Genomic DNA, 19,201 nt, shown 5'->3' on the forward strand with positions numbered 1-19,201 from the left:
CATATCTAAGGGAACCCAGGGTGGATACTCTTTACCAAGAATTTGCCTCTGTGATTAGGTCAATTTTAATTTTCTCCCAACAGTGCCCTAACAGGCCAAATGAAAATGTTAACTACATTTTAGAAAAGTTTTAATTTGAACAACTTATGATTAAAAATACATTTTATAAATAATTTTCCATAGACTTGATTGAGGATTGTTGCAAACTTTACAAAAAGATACACTGCAACAGCAGATTAAAGAAATTACAAAAAATATAGCTATACCCCTATTTAAAAATACAATATTATACATCACACAGCATTTTCTTTGTGCAAAATGTTTAAGGGAATGCTGTGTTAGGCATGTCAAACATATTTACTCGGAGGGAAGTAAACTTTAATACAGTTACTTTCCGTAATAGTATAGGCACAGCTAAAATAATGGATTTTTCCCCCTAGAAGTTAATATACCTTAGAATTCAACATTTTACTTTTATTTTGTAGGATTGAAAGCTAAATTGAGCTTTATACAAATATAAGTGTATGTGTATATATATGTACAAAAACAAGTATCTGCTTTCACATTGAGCAAATCCCCAATGTATTTACAGTATTTTCAGAGAATGTGCTTTCCAAATCAGTCTGTGTATATTTTCTCTATTAAACAACTCTTTAGAAAATTAAACTAAGCCAACATCTGTTGATTAATGGACATCCTCTGTTGAGACTTCCAGTTTTCGCTGTGGGACAAAGAGAGTTCCTAAGGAGGTCTTATTAGCACCATTAAAATCCATGCAGGATGAGCTGGTTGGCTTGGTAGGTCCACCTGGGGTGCGGAAGAAACTTTCGGCCACTAATTGTGACCCTTTGGGTGTCACAGGAATAGGCTGATTGGAAAGAGAAGAATTGGACAAAAAAAGTCAATCATACACAGATACATAGGCCTACCAGACTTGGAAGGCTGGGCTGGATGGATGTATTGCACATTGGGAAACCAGCGTATCTTGAAATTGGCGAGGGAAGCTTTGATGCGTTTTACATTCTCAATTATTTTTGTTAGGGAGAGACAAAAATCTCATGATAACCCAAGAATATGAGTGCCTTGGACACTCTTCTTGGGTTCTGGAAGAAAGGTAGGCCTTCAATCTCCTCACTCTCCCATCCTTTCCCTCTCTAAAGAGGGAAAGCATAAGCGAGTCTCTTATGACACATATACTTGGGACTTAATAACTCCAGGAAAAAATAAATTAAGTAGAAAGCCTCTCACCTGTTGTGCTCCTGTCACAGCAATGGATTGTCCATTTGGCTGGCTCCGGCCTGGGACTGGTGAGTCATAGTTGGTGGCCCTTCCTTGCTGAGTGCCTGCATTTTCTGGTACGACATTAACAGCCTCTATTCTTGGAGACACAGGAACGAGTCCAGGCCCAGGGCTGGCAGACATCTGCACACTGGGTGAGATGAGTCCCAAGTGCTGCAGGGTGAAGTTTACAATGGCTGAGCTTGGGTTCTGGATGGGAATGGGGTGGCTTGAAGCGAGAGCCGGGCTGTTCCCGACAGGTACGGCTGCCACGGAAGTTGGTGAGACCATTAGCTTCAAAGGTGTTACATGAAAAGAGGGAAAATTAACAGCAGTGAGTTCAGATGATGTCACTGGAATAACACCTGGAAAGAAAAGGGGGAAGACATCTTAAAAGCACAGGCATTTATCCAAGAAGTTGACAAGGCTTAAGTGAACTTGAGACTGGCCCATGTCTGGTTAGTGTTTTATGTGCACTCACCTGCAATTGGGGAGCTGTAAATCCTGTGGTTTGGGGAAAGAGCACCTGAGTTTTCTTTACTAGACAAAATGGACTCTGCCCCCAGGGATGAGCACTGGGTGAGAGGGATTAGGTATCCTGATGGGAACAAGGTCTAGAAAACAAGGAGGAAGGGTTTATTTTACACACAAATACAGGAAGAAAAATGGCCACGTGCCTCTTTCAGGACTAATACCCCTTGATGGTTGCCACATTGGACCAAAGCCTCCAGAGGTATGGGCTGCAGGCAGGCTGGCCACCTGGTTCCTAGAGGACAATACCCTCCTACCCTTTCCAATGCTTGCCCTGAATAATACAGAACATCTGTTTCTTAAATGCCACCTGTGATCTTAGGACATGTCTGGATGCTGGCACTGACCTTGCGTAGGGTAAGGATTCACCCAGCACACCACCCTCACACTGATAACCTAACTCCTGCTATTGGACTCCTTGGTATGATGTAGTACTAATTGATCATTCTTGAATTATACAGAATGGTATTTCCCAAAGGGCATCCTGAGGGACCCTAGGTCCATGGGATGTAAACAGGAATTACCTGATTTTTGTCAAATATAATTGAATTAAACAAAGTCAAATGGTGTCTTTATCAGAGGACTTCCAAGAGACTTTAACGGTGGTCTGCATTAAAAATCTCCAAGTGGGGCATGCAGCAGGTAGCATTTCCCAAACTATATGGCAACTATATTTTCAGTAGGTGATTAAGGAGAACTAGTATTTAAAGGAAACACTTTAAACGATGTTGATTTAGCGAAAGGGGGATAAACTATAGGCCATGGGCCAATTCCCACTCCCTACCTGTTTTGATAAATAAAGTTTTACTGGAACACAACCATACTCATTCATTTATGTACTGTCTATAGCTACATTCCTGCTATAATGGCAGAGTTGAATAGGTGCAACAGAGTCCTTATGGCCCTAAAACCCAAAAAATGTCTACTATCTGGCTCTTTAAAGAAAGTTTGCTAACCCCTGATTTAAAACAAATTATATAAGTAAAGATTTCTTTCAAGTACTGCTTGCTCTAATGATAATCAGCAGTCTTAATATATGCAAAGTACGCCAGAGTTAAAAATCACGAATAAGAGAACTGATTAATTCATATTAGAGATGCACACGTCATTGAGCAAACGTTTTAGGCAATAAGGTTACACTGCAAATAGAAAAGGCCCAAGGGTAGGGCTGCAGGTACCTCCCCGATGCCTGTTAGATCACTGTACTTTACCAAACAAAACGTTTACATGGGTGGCTGAATTGCATGCAAAGTCTGCTTTAGCCTTACCATGAATGGGACTGGTAGAAGCTAAAAACTGCTCTTATAAACTAGGGCCCTCCTTTTATCTTCCTTTAGACCTTTTTTCTCTCCATTGTCAAAATAACAGTTTAATTTAGTTGTTAATATGTCTTTTCCTTGGGAACTAAGGAATTCAGGATCTACAAAGCTGAAAGTATATCACAAGCTTTTAATTTGGTTTCTTAGGTGCTTGGGACCACTCAAAATCTCTACTAGTAGATGCCTTGAAAACTACAGGAAGAGAGATTTTTTTTAAGGGGTAAATTTAGGTGCTTGATGAAGAACTACTCTCTGTTAGTTTTAGTTACATTCTCTCATGGTACAAATTATTCTGATTGCTGGTTTAACTCTTTCAAGTCTTTAGTAAAACCCATAGTGATATAATAATTTTTTACATTTCCAACAAACTACATTCATTATAAAATATTTTACCCATAATGCCAATTCCCCCCTTTTTTTTCTAAAAAATTAGAACTATTAAATTGCAGAATGAGTGAATCTGACATATTTGGACTTGAATGTCATCTCTTCTAGCCTACAGTAGCCCTCCCACCCCCTCCTCCTATCATGCCATCTTCATTCCTATCATTTACTACCTGACATGTTTGTGTTTATTTGCATACTTGTCTTCCTTCCACCCCTAGAAGTGTAAATTCTCAGTAAAAGTTTGTTGAATGGATTAACACATGCATCTCTCATTGTCTGTTTTGCTCAGGCCAGACTAAAAAGAAATGGCTAAAGTAGGCTGGGCATGATGGCATATGCCTGTGATCTCAGCACTCTGGGAGGCCAAGGAGGGCAGATTGTTGAGTTCAGGAATTTGAGATCAGCCTGGGCAACATGGCGAAACCCCATCTCCCCCCAAAAATAAAAAATTAGCTGGGAATGGCAGCACACCTATAGTCTAAGCTACTTGGCAGACTAAGGTGGGAGGATCGCTTAAGCTTTGGAGGTCGAGGCTGAAGTGAATTAAAATCATGCCACTGTACTTCATTCTGGGTGACAGAGTAAGACCCTGTCTCAAAAGAAGAAAGAAATGGTTAAAGTTGCAGATATGTAAAAAAAGCTGGAGTACTTGGAAAATGTATCCACTGAAAACTCTAATCCTGAATAACTATGTAGGCAACAGGAGATTATTATAAATCATACCCATTTGCCAAAAGAGATTATGAACCTCCAGATAATTGAATCAGACAAAGCCTTTTGATTTCCCCCTTAGCATATACATTAAATACAAAATGATACTATGTAACATAATAGATGTTTTGAATGGTTACCATGAGGCCATCCTCAGGGAAGATTTGACAAACTCTAAGGCTTCCCCTTAAAAACAACAATAACAGATAATAATACCTTTCAGCTGATACCACGTCTACAAAGGATCAAACCCCTTTGTATATATCATCATGGAATAAATTCACTTAACCCCACAAAAACTGTAATATGGCCACAGGCAAGTATCCAAAGCAATTGTCGCCAAAGGCAGATGCTGGGTTAAATCTGATCCAGAGAACCAGTGTTTTATACCCTGTAGGTAGGTGATGAGGAAAAACTGGTGGAATAAATTCCTTACAGATGAGGAAAAACAAGACAGGGAGAAGTAAAATAGAATGCATTAACCAGCAGAGGCAAAATGAGAGATTAACTTTTTTTTTTTTTTTTTGAGGTGGAGTCTCGCTCTGTCACCCAGGCTAGAATGCAGTGGTGTGCTCTTGGCTCACTGCAACCTCCTCCTCCTGGGTTCAAGCGATTCTCCTGCCTCAGCCTCCTGAGTAGCTGGGATTACAGGTGCAGGCCACCGCACCTGGCTATTTTTTTTATTTTTAGTAGAGATGAGGTTTTACCACGTTGGTCAGGCTGGTCTTGAACTCCCGACTTCGTGATTTGCCCACCTCAGCCTCCCCAAGTGCTGGGATTACAGGCGTGAGCCACCGCACCTGGCTGAGAGATTAACTTTTACTTGCACAGTAAGTGGTATTTATTGGATGATACAGTAATGTCTTTCATGTATAATTGTCCTAAGGGAGAAAAATGAGATACTGTATGTAAAAGTTACTAATACCTAGTATGTCTGCTATATGTGGGTAGGCATCCAATAAATGTTAATTCCCTCCTGAACTAACCTCCACCTAGAAAAATTTATCTAGTGTGTCAACATCTCTAGAAACCAATACATGAATTATATCTAAAACTTGCCAAGATCAGTTTGATTTTTCTATGTACACAAAATATAAATTTTGATTTAAATTTTAGGTAGAAAGTAAAAACAGGGAGCAATTTATCTTCTAGGCAACAGATATCAGTTACATGACATCAAGCAAACATTAGGTAATGACTCAGAAAGCAGGAGTTACAGGAACCCTGTGCATCCATCCATTCATCTGGGGTTACATATGCTTGTAAATTATTTAAGACTTTCATGACAGGTGTTTGCATTCCAGTGTGTGATGGAGAAATGCACTTAAGGACAACCACCCATGATACTTTAAAAAGAGAGCAAATAATCCCTTCCTCCAAAGGTTAAAAATGTCCCTGCCGTCATCCCAGCCAGGGGATTAGCTGTTAAGGGCCTCATTTGGATTATGGGATGCTAAGGAACAGTTCCTTGTCTTCTGAGAGAATGTTCTTTGGTAAATTTCACAAGCCACCAATCTTCCTATAATAGACTTTGGAATTCCTAATGCTTTGTGCAGTTCAAGGCTGTACTTACTGCGGAGACATTTTCAAGTCCTCTTAGGTCCTCTTTAAATTTCTTTTTGGAACCACTGTCCTCAAGCATGCTTGCCCTCTTTGAGACTCTTTCTCCAGCCAGCTCCCTGTTTCGGCTCTTGGCCCCCTCCCTCTCTGGTGCTGGCAGCAAGCTTCCAGGCCTGGTAGAGGCACTGGCCTTTGAGGTATCATTGGCTGCCTTCTCAGTGGTGGTATCTGTGGAGTCTTTTGATCCAGTAGCCTTAGAAGAGTGGGTGGAGTGGACCGGTGGGCTCAGGCCTTGGGGTGGCATCACACTTTGGTGGGCTTGAGTGGGCTGCAGGTAGATAGCATAGGATGGGCCTGAAGAGGCCTGAGGTAGGATCAGGGGCACTGCTGATGACAATGGGCTGGGGATCAGGGGAACCACTCCCAGGGGCTGCATGAGGGATGGTGCTGTCAGCTCCATCTCAGCATTCACCGGGGTGTCCAGAGGGGCCACTGGTTTGTATGACCCAGATCTTGCCAGCTGTACTTTCACTTTCTGTCTGGATTCACTAAAAGACAAGATTTAATATATGACACGATAGAGATACATTAGATACATTTTCTCTGAACTGTTCTATCACTTTAAGCCTCAGATAGAAGCCACACTTTTATGGAGCATGCAGATGGTTTCTGTAATGAGTGAGTATGAGATACAGACAGTTTCTATAATGAGTGAGTATGAGATACAGACAAGGTTAGCTTTCCAGTTTTTAAGGCTAGCGCTTCTTCTCGTATAAAATAAATAATCCTAATAATGTAATGTAAAAGTAATTTATCCTGTTATTAAAGAGCATTGCCAACCTACCTTGATTGCTCTTCTAACTGCATTTTACAAATAGCGGCGAGCTGAGCCATTTTACTTGGGAAGGGTGCAGAATTCTGAAAACTCTCAGCTGGTAAAACAGAAAGGAAGAGAGCATCAGTCAAAGCTAAAGAATAAATGTTCGCACAGATGAAACCTCACCAAAGTCAATGGAACAGAAAGTGTGCAACCCCCACCCAAAGTTGCATAGGAATTAAACAATGAACCCCACAAATGACTTTTTGTCCTTTAATTTGTACATTAGTTAGGCTTCGAGAGGGCTTGTGTATATAGATATTAAAGTAATTCTCTGACAACGATTTTAAGGATCAAATATGCAAAACACAAATGAGATAAAAGGTTCCCTGACATTTCTGAAAACATACCTTTGCTGGTCTTGATAGGGCTACTGGGAGCAGAATTTATCTTTCTCCGATCACTTTCTATGCTCTTTACCAATTTGATAAGAGATGGGTGTCGAGTAAAGTTTGGTTTCCCACGTGTGGAAAACAGATTTTTGGCACAGTTCTCTTTTGAAGACCGACTCACCTCCAAATCAGAGGGAATGAAAGGAATCACAGGGCTGGAGCCTGAAACAGAAAACGTCTGTGTATTAAAACCTAATGGCTCAGTTTCCTTTTGGGATATGAAATAAAACAATTTTAGGAATAAAAGTGGCAACAGTTACAGAGCACTGACCACATGCCTGACACTATTCGAAGGGCTTTACAGAGAAAGCCTTGTTTATCTTAATAAATGAATTCTGAGACACAATATTTCCTATATTAGCATTTTAGAAACTGCACTATATCTTATAAGCAGTGGTGTGCTAGAGTGTAGTTATTAGTGATTTTTCTTTCTTAGTGATATAGAAAGAACTGTGCATCTTACAGTCAGTCAGTCAGTTCTTAGATCTGATGAAATATGGGTGACCTCACAGCTCTATAAGGTAACTCCTTCCTCAAGAAATGTGGCCCTGTGTCAGTGATGAGCACTCTGACCCACAGAGACATTAACCACTGGGTCAAGGTCTCTCAGCTGGGAGCACGTGGGCCTGGGATATGAATCTGGTCAGTGTGGCCCCAGAACTTTCACTCCAAATTCCTGCACCAAAGGACCTCTCTCTGAGATTATGCCAAAATCACAGTAATTCCACTGAGGTGCCATAGTTCTTCCCATTTCACCAATGAGAAAACTAACCCTCAAAGACGTAACTTGCCTCAGGCCACAAAGCCAGAGTGGCAGAGCTGGGATCGGAACCTAAGTTTCCCTTTGTCTCCATGGCCCATGTTCTTGTCATTTTCAATGATTTTGGGTGGTGATCTTAGGTAGAGTGCAAAATGTCAGCATCACAGATTTAAGATGAAGACTAGAAATATCTACTTTGATACCAGAGTAAGCTCATTTCATATACTCAATGGGCAAAGTTTCCGTTGCAGTCACTGTGCCACACAGCAGCAATAGTATCTTATGCTTTGTGGTGCTTTCAACTTGCCGAGTCCTTTAACATACAGATTCTATTTCTCTAATACAGTGTGAGAGGTGGTTATGCATGTTGGTTTGCTGATGGAGCCAGTAGCCAAACTTTCTGTATTGCCATTTGTCTTGAATCGTCTTTTCAATCATTTATATATCTTTTCCATGTGGGGCTATGAGTAGGAAGGGGAAGGGAAAATATCTCCCAATGTATATTAATTCAAAATAATAAAGCAGGATAAAGAAAATGTGGTACATACACACCATGGAATACTATGCAGCCACAAAAAGGAATGAGATCATGTCCTCTGCAGGGACATGGATGGAGCTGGAAGCCATTATCCTCAGCAAACTAACACAGGAACAAAAAACCAAAACACCACATGTTCTCACTCATATGTGGGAGTTGAACAATGAGAACACGGACACAGGGAAGGGAACAACATACACTGGAAATTAAAAATTAAATACACACACACACACAAACACACACACACACACAAATAATAAAGCAAAGGATAAAATAAAAAAATACACACCACTGGTATTTGGGCTTATTTCTGGGCCCGTCCATTTAAAAGCTGGTTTTCGGCCTCTTTCCTCTGTAACATGAACTTTCTTGATAAGATCCAAGCTACTCAGAACATTGGCTATATCATACAACCTCCTAATTTTTGCTGGAAAATATAAGTTTATATATCACTTAATGGAATAATAAAAGATCAAAGAATTTTCCTTCAGAAGGACCTCATGTATATTCTAAGAGCTGTCTTAACCATCAATGTCAGATAGAGAAACATCTGCCTCCTTTTAAGTTCTTCTAGTGATACAGCTTTAATTAAGATAAAAAAGTTTTAAATATTTAAGACTCAGTTACTGCTAGTACTCAATTTCGAAATGACAATAGCATATGTTGACAAAGGAAAAATGACTTGATGAGATCACCCTATCTAAAACTGTGTTACAGATTTTTTTCAAAAATAAAAAGTCACCATTCCTGGGTATCTTCTAATGAGGATTCAGAAGAATTTTATGAACAGGGAAAAGTATCAGTGACAAATGTCTTGCTTTTCTGCTTGCAATAGCTTATAACAAAATTTATTTAATATCACAGCATGGAAAATTCTGTACTCCAGCAATGTGTAATTTTTTAATACTGTCTTTATGTAATACGCAAAACATAGATCTATGAATTTGACAAATCTCACATATCTTAAAGAGTTTTGTCACAAAAAGTCTGTTTTTACTGCTGTCTTGATAGTAGAAATTACGAATCGAGTCCCCTTCTTCCTAGCCATACCAGAAGGTTCTGAATGCCCTGGGGATTCAGTAACTTACACATCTGCAGTTCCTGGAATAGTTTTCAAGGCCATGACTAACCAGTGAAACAGAGCTGAAAACCGTCTGATGACTCAAAAAGGGAGGTAACCCCTCAGTAGTATCAGGACAAATTGCAGATCTCCCAAGCCAAGTGCCCCTCCCCACCCGCTAGGCACTTCTTTCCACACCCTTCTTGCAAAATCTGGTGTAATGGTGAGGGCGTAGCTCTTTGTTAGGAACCCAATCTACAGTTCCTTCCCAATTTTGAGCAGGTAACCTAGCTAGAACCATTCTTTCAAAATTTTCTGGGGAAAATTTTATGAATTATCTATTTATTTATTTATTTTTTGAGATGGAGCCTCACTCGTTCTGTTACCCAGGCTGGAGTGTAGTGGCACGATCTCAGCTCACTGCAACCTCTGCCTCCCGGGTTAAAGCGATTCTCCTGCCTCAGCCTCCTGAGTAGCTGGGACTACAGGCAAATGCTACCATGCCTAGCTAATTTTTTTGTATTTTTAGTAGAGACGGGGTTTCACCATGTTAGCCAGGATGGTCTCAATCTCTTGACCTTGTGATTTACTCACCTTGGCCTCTCAAAGTGCTGAGATTACAGGAGTGAGCCACCCCGCCCAGCAAAGTTATTTATATACCCTCTATATCAGCATCAGTGGAAGGAGACCTGGGATCCAGACCCCCTTTACAATTTACTCCTCATTTAGAGCTTACACAGAACAGATTCTCCTAGTGTTTACTTTTAATGAGAACAATGTTACAATATCAAATGAAGCAATGTGTCAAATAAGAGTAGTGACACTATGTATCATAACAAATTAGCTAAATCAGTATTATTGTGGCTTCTGGGGAGAAGTGAAGATATAAAAACATAATTAGAGAAGATCTGTTTATGCACCTATGTTTCCTGATTTGGAAATGAGTTTACGACTGAGAGTTTATTGTTTAAGAATACGTTCAAAACTCCATGGCAGTCATGACACTTACTTTTAAACTTGCTTTTATCCAAATCTTCCACATGGTCCTCCCCAATTAAAATCTTGGCAGCAACTTCTAGGCTTACTATCTGAGGCGTTGACACCAAAAACAGCATCACAAATTTCTGGCTCATTACCCTTAAGGACTTGTCTTTGCGGCTGTTTACAGAAGCTTTAGAGAAGGATGAGGATTAGAGAATTAAAATTCATAAAGGGACAAGAGACTTCTAAAGTAACAAGGCTAAAAATACCACCACCTGATCATACAGCTGACAACTGCAGCATTTGAACACTAAAGGCAGCAGCGGTGGCTTTAGAGCCATGTTCTCCACAAGGCATTTTCTTTAGACAGAGGAGAAATACCACGCAGCCTGGGTTTTTCACTACCATGTCTCACCTGCCCGAAATTCCACTCCAGGGAGTTCCACAAAACACATGTCTGGGTGTCCATTTGGGCCAGTGTTTGATTTGATGATATGATCCTCTATACTGTAACTCTTAATAAAATCAAACTCTTGCTCATATTCCTTCTTTTTGATCATCATAATCTGCTCAGCGTACTTATTCTCCTCCCCGACGCTCTTCAAGGTGCCGAGGGTTTTGTTGAGATTGTGTCGCCCGTGCCAAGTGTACCTGTTTTTGGCGAGGCGGCTCACCATATGTAAACTCTCTAGGACGTTCACAATATCGTAAATGCGTCGACGTTCAACATCTACAAAGAACATGCAGTTGTGTGTTACGGATTTCTGTGACATGTTTAGAATTGAATAGCTTTTTCTTCCATGGTTTATTAGTCAGTACATCCTAGATAATATAAGTTTCCTAACTGTAAGTGCACATACTCAACAGATACTGTGAAGGTGAGAAAGACATGTCCTTGCTTTCAAAGGGTACAAATAATATGAATTAGAAAGGCAACATTTAATGAGGGCCTAAGATGCGCTACACAGTTTTAGGAAGTTTTCACCCTAAACTTGGGAAGTAGGTATTATGATCGCACTTTAAGGATGAGGAAATAGAGGCTCAGACCAGCCAAACAGCTCACCCTGAAAGACCTAGTAAGTAGCAAACCAAATCTTTAAAACTCTACATCTCACATTTTCCAACCCATGCCTTGTATTACCCTTCCAATACACACAAACACATACACACATCTAAAATGATCATATGATAGAAACAAAATGCTGAGATTTCAGAAAAGTACAAAAACCATGATGTAGTTTTTAAAAACTCACATAAAAATAAAATACCCCTTTTTGGGTCTAATTTTGCTTACTTTCTATCATTGCTTACTAGCTATCATTAACAAAGTGATATTAGTAATTCTGTGACTCCCATATGTCTATTTAAATTGGGTTTTCAATATGCTGTAATGTTAGAATTCTCTTCATTCAAGAAACTTAATTTCAATTTAAATATTTGATGAGATCAGCTTTTCTGGAGAAGTGCTCTATAAAACACTATTTCATAAGGGTGCATCCTACTGACCTCTTACTGTTCCTGGAACCTGCCAGATATGCACTTGCTTTGTACTGGCTGTTCCTTCTGCCTGGGACCCTTCTCCCTGATGTCCCCACAGCTCCCTGCCTTGCTTCTTTGAAGTCCTTGCTCAGATGTCACCTTTTCAATGAAGTCTGATCTGACCACTTACGGCAAAGCACCTCTCCAACACTCCTGATCCCTTTATGCTGATCTACAATTTATTTTTTCCACTGTGTGTATTACCTTCTAGCATACATTATCTTTACTTACTTCCTATATCCTTAACTCAGTATCTATTGCCCCACTAGAATATAGGCTCTAAGAGAGAAGGGATTTTGCCCTTTTTGTTTATGGATGTACCCAGGCTCCTACAACATTGCTTGGCACATAGTAGTAGGTGATTAATAGACATTTGCTGAATTAAAAGGTACATCCTACCCAGCTACCATTAAACATATATGAAGACTAGATGAATCTAAATGGCATATTCTTAAAATGTGAAATGAAGTTGATATTTACAAACGTGTTAGAAGGGCAACTTTTCTTCAAGGGGTGATCGCTTTGTATTAAAATGTATTATCTTGCACAGCACATCTCTTCACAGATTTAGATTAAGATACCCACATGACTCCAAAGGTACCCCAAATTTGCCACAGGCCCCTTTTTAGCTCCAAATAGATTCAGGTTTTTGAACAGAGAAGTAAAAAGGGGCAGGAGGAATAACTTGTGCCCAACACAAAACATTCAGAAAACTAGTCCTCAGAATAGTGCTGAAGGTCCAGGAGCGCACAGTTCCTGTGTTCCCACTCACAGAAGCTGGTCCTCAGCATCAACTAGGAAGGTAACCATTCATCCTGATTCTTCAAGAACAGCAAGGGAAAGCAATGAGGCAAAAGTTCACAGTTGTAACTATGTGAAACAAGTTGTAAGACAATGTTGCCTTTCTTTAAGGCATCAGCAGTAACTGCAGTCAGAAGCAACCTCCATTGTAACTTTTCTGCCTCTACGATTGGCTGAAAATTGCAACTATTTGTCTTCATTCTTAAACTGGAAGAGGGCTTTAGAGATTGAAAATTTCAGTGTGGTCTTATTTGTTTCTTTTACAAACACTGGCTCCATGAGCACACTGGCTAGATGAACGTGGGTCTGAAGGAGTTCAGTCCATAAAGCCACTTTAATTATTAACTCTTTCAGTGAGTTCTTTGCATACTTACTAAGTTCCTCTGCCACTTCATCAAGGCAGATGTCATTATTCACAGCAGGGTTGGGGTAATTAGGATATCGTGCTAAGAACTTATGGCACAATAATCCTAAACTTTTCTCTTTTCGACTTGGTTGGGATTTCTCGTACTCATCTCCAGATAAGTGTTCCTACAAAGGAAAAGGTAAACAATGTGTTATTCTAAAATAAAGTTTGACAGATTTATTAGGGGCATCTGTGCTCGATGACTAAAGCTTCAACAGCTGCAAAGTCTGGGTGGGAGAAAAGGCTGCGGGGAGACAGTACAAAATGATTGGCAAACCTGAAAGGAAAGCCTGAAACGAAAGTAGTGCAAAGGTTCAGAATTCCCAGTGCTGTATTTCTTGGGGTCCAAACCTTTCTGGTGCTCTGAAGGAAGTTAATAACAGCCTTGGGGTGGTGATGCTTTAAATTACTGGCACTTCTCCAACAGCTACACACCCCCAACAATTTCCCCAGTCTCCAACAGTCCTCTGAAAACCTACGTGTAAACAGTCTTTGGGTTCAGGTAATCCACTTCTGTTGTCAAACAACCCCCTTTTCTGATCTCTGTTGCGGATCTCAGGGCTCACAGCACTAATGAGCATTTTCAGGTTGGCTGTCGGTGTCCATGGCTCTCCCTGGGAGCCTTCCTTGGGCTTGGTGGGTGTGGTTAAAGGGCCAAAGTCAGGCTGGATCTCTGCCAACATGATATTTGCTGTGGTGGATTCTTTCAGAGGTGTTTTCATTAGTCCCCTTTTATGTGGCTCACAAAAGAGATTTTCCTGGTTAAAAAATGTAAATAATTAAATCCATAGTAAAACAGGATTTATCAAATAGCTTTGGACTCTAAAATTGTACACTGAATAGAATCATGCCAACGAAAAAAATGTCTAATGAAATTGTAGAGCTGATGGAATTAATAACTGTATTCGGATGGTCATGTGATATGTATTGTCCATTCTAATAATTAAATTTCCCATTTTTAATTTTGCAATAAGGCATAAATGTTTTCACCTTATGTTTTAACCACTGAAAAAACAACTTTAGTTAGGACTTATAATTGTATTTGGAAATAGTTTTAGATTTAGAGAAGAGTAGCAAAGACAGTATAGCATTCCCAAATGCCCTTCACTCAGCTTCCCCTAATTGGACTAACAATATTAAGTGATCTCAAACTCCTAGAAGTGACTTTTTTTACTCATGACACTGTAATAAGTAAAGACCTCCAGGGCAGAAACTCTTATCCACCTAGCATAATGGCTGCATGCAGTGGGTGCTAAATAAAATACCACTGAAGAGTCAGAGAGTCAAGGAGACAAGGATGAGGGATAGCATGTGGTCAGATTTACCAGGAAAATCCAGAGTGCCCAACAGCAGGATTTCTGACCAGAAAAGTCTGTTCTTTGAACATCTACCCCCCCTCACTTTACAGGTGGAGAAAATGGGATCCAGAGAAGTAAAATTATTAGGTTAGTGCAAAAGTAATTGTGGCTTTTGGTATTGAAAGTAATGGCAAAAACAGCAATTACGTTTTCCCCAACCTAACAGCTACCTAAGACCACAAAGCCAGATCCTGGCAGAAGCAGGATAGCCACTGAGACAAAGGGGAAATCAACAGCAGTTCGTAAATAAGGCGAATGGAGACTATGTTCTTTCCAGTTTTAGACACCAGGGACTTCACACATTAACTCCTATCTTTATCTATTTTAAAGAAAATGCTTGGAAAAGCAATAAGTAAAAATAATAGGCAGACCAAATAACTTTAAGAACATGGATTAACGGGACTATTTAACATACTGTGATATCTTGGGTTTATCAAGTGCATTTCCATTTGTATGTTCATAGAAACCTGCATTCCTATCTTGCAGAAGAAAAGATTCAGGCTGAGAGAGGTCACACAGGACTGGAATCCAGATATTCTCACTCCAAGTATGGTGCTCTTACCAGGAAGTCAGTGTGGTGGACTCAACAGGAGCTCCTTGCCAGCATGTGTATCTGAGATGTGCTGATCTGAGAAAAGGGTTTTTCTTTGCCTCAGATTATCAGAAGCAATAGTAATTCTCTTATTTGACTAACATCTAAAACTATTAGGAAATGTACATGTAAGTTCACTTTTTTTTAAAACCTATCAGTAGTTGGACACTCCCCACAGATGAATCTTTTGTAATTTTACAAAATGTTTGCCCCATAAACAGAGAATTTTGCAGCCCCCATAGTTAAAGAAGCTTCCAATCTGGTAAAAAAAAAAAAAAAAAAAAAAGATATTAAAAAGAATTTCAGTCTCCAATCTTGTCAAATGCCCTTTCTGAATTCCAGTTGTTCAAGAATCCTCAGACATGCTGTAATGAAACTAACAAGTCTTATTATTCTTAAAAATACCTTTTCCTGTCTTTGAGACAGCTACTAAATCATTAAAAACTAGAAAGATTGTAAAGGGGCAAACCTACCCCTCTTCAAAAATTCAAGTTTCACTTTTTCCAGGTTTTCCCAGAGGCTAACCAAGGATGTGGCATTAATAAGATATATTGGATAGGGAAAAATTATGAATCAGGATGATACTGCATTTAAAACTGCAATGATGAATACTGAAGTTATAAAGTACCTTTTCATTCTCCATTCTGTTAATTTCTCATACATTTAGAGTTTAAAAAGGAAAAATCTGGAGTTCCTCCCCAAATCCCGATGTTTCAAGTAGTCCAATCAATTGTACTAAAAGTTTTAATATCCCTAAAGAAAAAAGGAAATAGAAAAAGTTAGAGAAAAACAAGAACCAAAAGATCTGTTGAAAATTCCTTCACGGACTACAGGCTGCGGAAACAAAAGACTAACGAAAAATGACAAAATAGATTTACATTTTATTCTCGACCAGAGATCACCACACTGTGGGGAGAACGCCAACAAATACCAGTATCCTTCAGCAAAATGGATCGGCTGTCCTAAGACGTCAAGCAACCCACAGAATTTCCAGTGACAGCCCTCTCCCATCTGTAGAAAAGGCGGGCCATTCTCCGGACCCCAGCAAACAGACTGTGGCAAGCACCCACCTGTTCGCAGATCAGGGCTCCGGACTGAGCGCACGAGCCCAGGTCTCGGCTGAGCGCACGCGACACCAGGTATCTGGGTACAAGTCTGCATCGAGATGCCCGGATTTCTCCCCTTAAACACACGTGCACAGTCTCAGCAGTAAAGTTGTGGGAGGCTGCTTGACAGGAAACTTCCAAATTCAGTCCCAAAGCTCTGAGCATACAGCTGGGCATTTAAAGAGTCCTTTATACTTAAGATTCATTTTTTTAAATTTAATAAAGGGAGTTCCTTAAAGATACAAAGCGCTACGTACTCGCATTCGGGCGGCCGGTTCACACCACGATGTTAGACTCAACCATGGAAGGCTGCATTTGCCCAATAAGGCAAGCAGGTACAGTCCCCCGGCCGCCACTCTCTCCGTGCACTTCCCCTCCTTTCAGTCAAAGGCCCCTCCCGCCGGTCCGACAGTTCCCGGACAGCATCACTGTGGTTTCCAGGACAACGATTCCCGACCAATCAGACGGCCGGCCGCGGGCCTGCGATTGGCCGATGGCGCCAGGGGCGGGGCCGGACCTTCCGCCTTCGATTTAAAAATTTGGCGCGGAAAGTCGGGCAGTGGCCGGCGCCTCCCCTTAGCTGCGCGGGGACTGAGCGCGGGCAAACCCGCGCCCGGAACCACTGTATCCCCGCCCCTCCCCCTCGCTCGCCCCCGCCCCTCTGCGCGGGAGCTCAGCTCCTCCCTCACGGCCCCCGGCGGAGCGGGAGGCGGGAAACGGCCACCGCCGCCGCCGCCGCCACCCGCTGGATCCCGCCACCACCCGCCCGGGCGCCGCGCCCCTCTGCGTCCCGCTGACCTGTCAGTCCACCTCATGGCCCGGGCCGGCGGGGGCTGAGCCCGGACTCCTCAGCACCGCTGCCCGGCTCAGGCCCAGGAGCCCGCGTACCTGGCAGTCAGTCCGTCTTTCCGCCGCGCCGAGGTGGGTGCCGGAGACAGACGCCGGGATCGGAACTGGCGGGCCGGCTGGCGGACAGAGGAAGCGTGACCGTCCAGGAGCAGCCAAGCCCCCGATTTGAAATTAACCCGCTCCCGGCGCGAGCTGATCCCGCGGGCGGGGAGGGCCGCTCCCCTCCCCCAAGCCCGCTCGCCCCGGCCCCGGCCCCCGCGCGCCAATCCGAGCCTCCCGACCACAGCCGCCGGCGAATCGGTGCAGGCGCCGCCCTCCGCTCCCCCCTCTGCGGCAGAGTTGGGGGAAAAGTTCGGCAACTTTTTTTCCTTTTTTTTTTTTTTTTTTCCCATATACCCTCTCCCCTTGCTCAAAGTTGGGGAACAAAATTTGGCTCGCCCAGGGCTCGCGGGCTCGGCCGCTGGCGCCCTCGGATTCCTCGCTTGGGGCTATCTCACCCCAGCCCAGCCCCAGGCCGGCTCACCTGCCCTCGGACTCCAGCCCGACCTCCCAGCTTGCACCCCTGACTTGCATGATTGTGCTGCCCACCCTCTGCCCCATGCCTTGCAGACACTGGTGTGAGGAGGGAGAAGCGTGGCTCCTGGTGCCTAATCTCCACGGGCGCGGGGCCTTGGCCCCCCGGTGAGAACTCAGGTGTAGGAGGAAGAGGAGGAAGGCGGAAAACCCGCCAAGCCTGTCCCCGCCGTCTTTCCTCTCGGTCTTCCACCCACTCTTCCCTTTCTCTTCCCTGTTGTCTTTCCCTCTTTTTCCGGTCCCCGAGCCTCGGGCAGCTTCAGCCGGATTCCCTGTTCCTGGAGGAACAGCAGGGTCGGGAGACACTTCGATCCTCCGTCCTCACTTTGCAGATCGGGACACCAAGGCCTGGGGCGGCGGCACTGCCTCGGCTGCACCTGGATCACTTGTGCCCGCGTTGGCTCCCTTTGCTCTCCTCTGCCTCAGACTTTTCTCCCGACGGGTGCTGAATGTTCCCAACTGCGCCGAGATCTGGGCGCCGGTCTCTTGATCCGGACTCGGTTTGGCTCTTCCTCCTCTGTAATCGCGCGTCTTTAGGCTCCAGCAGGGCCCGGGGCCACGCTCCCCAACTCCCACCACTAATTGGGGATCAGTCACTCTCCCCATTGCTGACTATTAGGGCGAGGCATTTTTTTTTTTTTTTTCCTGCGGAACGCGATGAGGGTGGGGATGCTGTGATACTGAGGCTGGGTCGCAGCACAGCAGCTGCCGGCCACAGGGCCGGGGTCTCCGTGGCCAACGAAGGCTCACCTCCCCGCAGAACGCGACTGCAGGCTTCCAGGGTGGTCGCCTTGGATAGCTGGCGCCATCGTTTCCCTGTCCCCACTTCGTTGCCAGCAGAGGTGCAGGTCTTGCTCAAGAAGGCGCTTCGACCTGAAAGCGGGCTTTTCAGATACTGCGCAGAAGGGGCCGCTGGCAGATTTAAAATAAAGCAGGGGTCACTACACAGGGTTCCACTGTTGCTAGCACTGAGCACCTGGTTCTTACTAAGCCCCGGTACTCCTTTTTTGGAGCAAAGCAGGGTTCTGATGTATCAGCAAAAAGTGGGGAGTTGGTGCTTCTGCTTTAGCCGTTAGCTGTTGGCCAGATTATCATCTCCCCCAACCCCCTAAACAGTCAGCGCTCCTAAGAGTGCATAGGTTCAGCTATGCCCAAATGTACCCGAAGTTATTACAGCTCCGGAGTCTTGCCGGCCATGAGTCCCCTTTAAAGTTCTTTAGAGGCAGTCTGTCTCATGCACTTGTGTTCAAATCTGTGATCTACAGGACCATTCATGCTGCAGATGTCTGAGCGACAAGTACCTGTAAGGCACATCGTGCAGGGATCAACCACCTCTGGTGACACTTGACTGATGGCCTCTCATTTCATACTCAGCACAGGTGTGAAAGCTTGGAGTATGACTCAGATGGAAACAGAGCATTTTAAAGTGACAAACCCAAGGTCTCATTGTAAGTGACAGGACTGGGATTTGAAGCCAAGGCTGTTTAACTCCTTAGGGCTTTCCACTGAAAGCTGTGTTCACCACTGTGCAGAGTGCTCGTCCTCACTTGCTTCACAGGATAGTCGTGTCTCATTTTATAGAG

At 43.0% G+C, this 19,201-nt stretch overlaps 1 protein-coding gene across 2 annotated transcripts; it reads right to left on the bottom strand.

The window, feature by feature from the left end:
• Nucleotides 1-113: 113 nt before the first annotated feature.
• On the bottom strand, nucleotides 114-16,587 carry E2F8 (E2F transcription factor 8). Of its 2 annotated transcripts, XM_032240966.1 has the most exons (12): nucleotides 15,719-16,587; nucleotides 13,620-13,898; nucleotides 13,109-13,265; nucleotides 10,810-11,124; nucleotides 10,423-10,584; nucleotides 8,643-8,780; nucleotides 7,014-7,217; nucleotides 6,631-6,718; nucleotides 5,800-6,334; nucleotides 1,760-1,892; nucleotides 1,249-1,643; nucleotides 114-868 (listed from the first exon to the last, which is right to left on the bottom strand). In XM_032240966.1, exons 1-12 carry the CDS (start codon nucleotides 15,731-15,733, stop codon nucleotides 686-688), a joined length of 2,604 nt encoding a protein of 867 aa, XP_032096857.1. In that variant the 5' UTR covers nucleotides 15,734-16,587; the 3' UTR covers nucleotides 114-685. The 2 variants fall into 2 exon arrangements, with proteins under 2 accessions (XP_032096857.1, XP_032096858.1); XM_032240967.1 differs by lacking the exon at nucleotides 1,760-1,892 and having other exon boundaries at nucleotides 1,249-1,572.
• Nucleotides 16,588-19,201: the final 2,614 nt, after the last annotated feature.

The sequence above is a fragment of the Sapajus apella genome, unplaced genomic scaffold (assembly GCF_009761245.1).
Source record: "Sapajus apella isolate SASKATOON/1434 unplaced genomic scaffold, GSC_monkey_1.0 scaffold47, whole genome shotgun sequence".
NCBI classification, from domain to species: Eukaryota; Metazoa; Chordata; class Mammalia; order Primates; family Cebidae; genus Sapajus; species Sapajus apella.

Excerpts from the sequence above, each read along its gene's own strand:
- E2F8 (XM_032240966.1), bottom strand. Across the intron at positions 10,585-10,809 it reads TGGAGTGGAATTTCGGGCAG|CTTCTGTAAACAGCCGCAAA; the intron begins GTGAGACATGGT and ends CCTTCTCTAAAG. Across the intron at positions 8,781-10,422 it reads GGATAAAAGCAAGTTTAAAA|CAAAAATTAGGAGGTTGTAT; the intron begins GTAAGTGTCATG and ends TATATTTTCCAG.